The following is a 4,185-nucleotide window of genomic DNA, read 5'->3' as shown; positions in this document are numbered from 1 at the left end:
GTCCTGCCGCGAGATCCTTCGACAAGGGCTCATCGGTGAGCAGGTGGTAGGCAACTAAGCAGCCAGTAGGGCAGCCAAGGCTGAGCGCTGTAAAACTTGATGGCCTTGCCCTTGACGGCGGTGAGACTGGCGCGAATGAAAGCGAGGTGGCGGGCGGCCTGCAGCTCGGCGCCAGTGCGGCGGCGGGCGCGGACCAGCGCGAGAGTGGCAGACTGGATCGATGTCGGTCCTGGTATGCATATTATCGGGGGTTAGAAAGTAAATCGTTAGATGAGCGAGCAGGGGAAGAAGCCCAGCCTCATGGGTTACGCGCGGGGCGTCAAGCTTGAGGTCTTTCAGGAGTCGGGAGACGAGAAACCTCCTGCCGGGGAGGGCTCGGCCATCAAGAGCTCGAAGATCCGGGACATGCTGCTGCTGGACATCAAGAACATGGCCGACCGCAACCGCCAGGAGGAGGAGCAGCTGCAGCGCTCGCTGGCGGGGTTGGAAACCGACACCTACTCCTATGAAAAGAAGATCAAGGCCTACCTGGATGCCCTCCGCTCCCGGGAGACCCGCGCCGAGATGGCCTTCAAGGGCAAGATCGAAGAGATGATCGGCGAGTACCGCCTCTTCAAGGGCAAGGCAGACGATAAGAAACTCGAGCTGCTCCTCGACCTGCGCAGGACCCGTCTTCGTGTGCGGGCCTACCTGGCCCCTCCTTGAAAACTACCACCGCAAGGCCCTGACTGCGCTCAAGCAGCGGCTGGTCCGGGAGGCGGGGCTGGCGGACCTGTTCAACCGGCTGCTGTCCAACCTCAGCTTGGGCGACCTCAACCTGGACCCCCCTGGCCAGGAAATACGAGCAGGACGACCTCAAGCGCAAAGCCTATTCTGCCATGCTCGACAACTTCTTCAAGAACGCCCGGGACAACCTTCAGGCGCAGCTGGCCGCCAAGTCCAACGAGGTCATCAAAGTGTCCCACCGCAAGAAGAAACAGTTCGTGCACTGCCGTGAGCGCTGCGTCAACCTGGCCGTCGAGCCCCACCCCTGCGAGGAGTGCATCGAAATCCAGGAGGAGACAGTCATCCACTACGAGGACGAGTCCATCCTCGACGACTCCATCGACGAAGACCCTGAGCCTGAAATCATCGTGGAGCACGCGGAACAGCCTGTCGCTGCCGCTGGGGGAGGCTGCCATGAACCACGTCCACATGACCATCAACCTCGAGAAGCGAGGCCAAGAAAAGCTGCTGCCCCAAGCACAAACAAAACGTCCACAACTCCCAGCACTCTCATGCCCACCACGCTCATCACGGGTACCATGCCCACGGGCATCACGCTAACGGACAGGCCCATCAAGCACGTTATGGGCATTATGGACAGGGCAGTCCATATGGCCATCAAGCGCCAGGCCACGGCCAGGGAAGCCCTCGTGGACATGGCTTGGACCCCGAGCCTTACGGGTATGGTGGGCAGCCGCACAACGGGCGAACCCCGCCCAGAGGGTAGCCGTACAGCCCAGGGCCGCAGCACACGCCAGGGAAGAGGCAGGAGTACCCAGGGTACGAGAGGCTGTACGAGAGGGAGGCGAGCCGGACCCCGCGGCGGGAGGGGCGGCACGACCCGATAAAGATGCAGGAGCTGGAGAAGTACCTGCACGAGCTGGAGGAGGAGAACCGGAAGCTGGAGGAAGAGGCCCGGCAGTACTACCACCGGTGATTGATCAGGCTTTCATCTGGCAGCCGCACTCGGGGATGAACGCCCCGAGGATGGTCGTCATCTCGGCCTCGTCGGCCGCGGACAGCTGGCCCGACTTCCGGATGTTCTCCAGGATGCCCGCGTGGTTGCTCTTCATGTGCGCCAGGAACTTCGCCTCGAACTTCGAGATCTCGCTCGTCACCATCTTGTCGAGGAAGCCCCGCACTCCTGCGAACACCACGCACACCTGCTCCTCCGCCGCCATCGGCACGAACTGCTTCTGCTTCAGCAACTCGGTCAGCTGCCCCCCGCGGTTCAGCAGCTGCTGCGTGGCTGCGTCGAGGTCCGACCCGAACTGCGCAAAGGCGGCGACCTCACCGGTACTGGGGCCAGTTCGAGCTTGAGCTTGCCTGCGACCTGCTTCATGGCCTTGATCTGTGCGGCCGACCCGACGCGGCTGACTGAGAGGCCGACGTTGATGGCGGGCCGGATGCCCTTATAGAACAGCTCGGTCTCCAGGAAGATCTGCCCGTCGGTGATCGAGATCACATTGGTGGGGATGTAGGCTGAGACGTCACCCGCCTGGGTCTCGATCACAGGCAGGGCGGTCATCGACCCGCCCCCGAAGCTGTCGTTTAGCTTGGCCGCGCGCTCCAGTAGCCGCGAGTGCAGGTAGAACACGTCTCCGGGGTAGGCCTCGCGCCCGGGCGGACGGCGCAGCAGCAGTGACATCTGCCGGTAGGCCACCGCCTGCTTCGACAAGTCGTCGTAGATGATTAGGGCGTGCTTGCCGTTGTCCCGGAAGAACTCCGCAATGGCGCAGCCCGAGTAGGGGGGCCAGGAACTGCAGGGGCGCGGCTTCGGAGGCGGTGGCGGCCACCACGATGGTGTACTTCATGGCGTCGTGGTCCTTGAGCGTTTTGCAGATGTTGGCCACAGTGGATCGCTTCTGTCCAATGGCCACGTACACGCAGTAGAGCTGCCGCTTGACCTCGTTGGTCTAGAAGTTCTTCTTCTGGTTGAGGATCGTGTCGATGGCGATGGCGGTCTTGCCGGTCTGCCGGTCCCCGATGATGAGCTCACGCTGCCCCCGGCCGATCGGCACCAGGCAGTCCACCGCCTTGAGCCCACTTTGCATCGGCTCGTTCACTGACTTCCGCGGGATGATGCCCGGCGCCTTGATTTCGACCCGCTTCCTCTTGCTCGTGTTGACTGGGCCTTCCCCGTCGATGGGGTTGCCCAGGGCGTCAAAACACCCTGCCGAGCATCTCCTCGCCGATGGGCACGTCGACGATCGCCCCCGTCCTGGTGACCGTGTCCCCCTCCTGGATGTTGCGATCGTTTCCGAAGATGACGACCCCCACGTTGTCGGTCTCAAGGTTGAGGGCCATGCCGCGCACGCCCGAGCGGAACTCGACCATTTCGCCGGCCTGCACCTTGTTGAGTCCCACCACGCGGGCGATTCCGTCTCCGATGGAAATGACCGAGCCGAACTCCTTGACGTCGTTGACCTGGCTGAGCCCCATGATTTTGTCCCTGGATGACCTTGGCGGTGTCGGCGATGGTGGCCTTCTTGGAGGAAAGCCGCGCAAGGGCCCGGGCCGCCAGCAGCATTTGATTTTGATGTATCCTTCAACTTCAATGAAGCCTGATTATTGCCAAGTAGATTCCTGCCTCGCCGACTGCTCCGAGGACCGCCTCTCCCGCCTCCGCAGGCAGCTCGAGTACTACCTGGCCGACCCCAACCTCGCCAACGACCCCTTCCTCCGCGCAGCCAAATGGACCCCCGCTCCCCGTTACTTCCCCCTCCAGATCTTCCTGTCTTTCCACAAGGTCTAAAACCTCCTGTCGAAAGAGCCTTCCGACGAGGCCAGGCTGGAGCTGATCCGGCAGAGCCTCCGGGACAGCCAGCTGCTGAAACTGAGCAAGAGCGGCAACAAGGTCCGCAGACTCGCAGCCTTCAACCTCAAATCGGCCACCACTTAGCTAGACGCCAAGACCCTATACCTCTAGGGGTTCGGCCGTAACCTCAACAAGATTGTGTTCCATGCCTACCTGCAGAAGTTCGGCAAGGTGGTGCGGCTGCACATGCCTAGCTACCCGAAGGGGGATAACAAGGGGTTCGCGTTCGTGACATTCGCTGAGCTGGAGGCCGCTGAGCGTGCATTCGACAGATTGAGGGGGCTGGTGTGCGAGGAGCTGTTTGGGTAGACCGAGAGCAAGGTGTCAATGAAGGTGCTTCGAAAGGAGGCGTGGCTGGTCGAGAAGCAGGCCTTCCGTGAGCTGATCGCCGACTCGCGCCGCCTGGCCGAGCCCGAACAATGAAACTAGCAACTCGGCCATATTTTTTATACCTTACCTTGAAATTTTTGTAATTTTGTGCCCCAATTTTTTATAATATAATGAATGGCTATTGCTGAGCGATAAACCTAACGGTTTATTTGAGGGGTTGGGGTTGGGGTTGGGGTTGGGGTTGGGGTTGGGGTTGGGGTTGGGGTTGGGGG

The 4,185-nt window shown here is 61.5% G+C and overlaps 1 protein-coding gene across 1 annotated transcript; it reads right to left on the bottom strand.

Annotated features, from left to right (window-relative positions):
- Nucleotides 1-1,706: 1,706 nt before the first annotated feature.
- Nucleotides 1,707-3,771, bottom strand: LOC127594468 (ATP synthase subunit alpha-like). Its single transcript, XM_052056329.1, is given in 5 exon segments — nucleotides 1,707-2,066; nucleotides 2,069-2,515; nucleotides 2,517-2,933; nucleotides 2,935-3,253; nucleotides 3,737-3,771. Coding segments are annotated over 5 exon segments (1,578 nt in total).
- Between the last annotated feature and the right edge of the window lie 414 nt (nucleotides 3,772-4,185).

This window comes from Hippocampus zosterae, unplaced genomic scaffold (genome assembly GCF_025434085.1).
Source record: "Hippocampus zosterae strain Florida unplaced genomic scaffold, ASM2543408v3 HiC_scaffold_159, whole genome shotgun sequence".
Lineage (NCBI taxonomy): Eukaryota > Metazoa > Chordata > Actinopteri > Syngnathiformes > Syngnathidae > Hippocampus > Hippocampus zosterae.
Note: the sequence above shows the minus strand (reverse complement) of the source record. Positions and strands in the feature narration are given on the sequence as shown.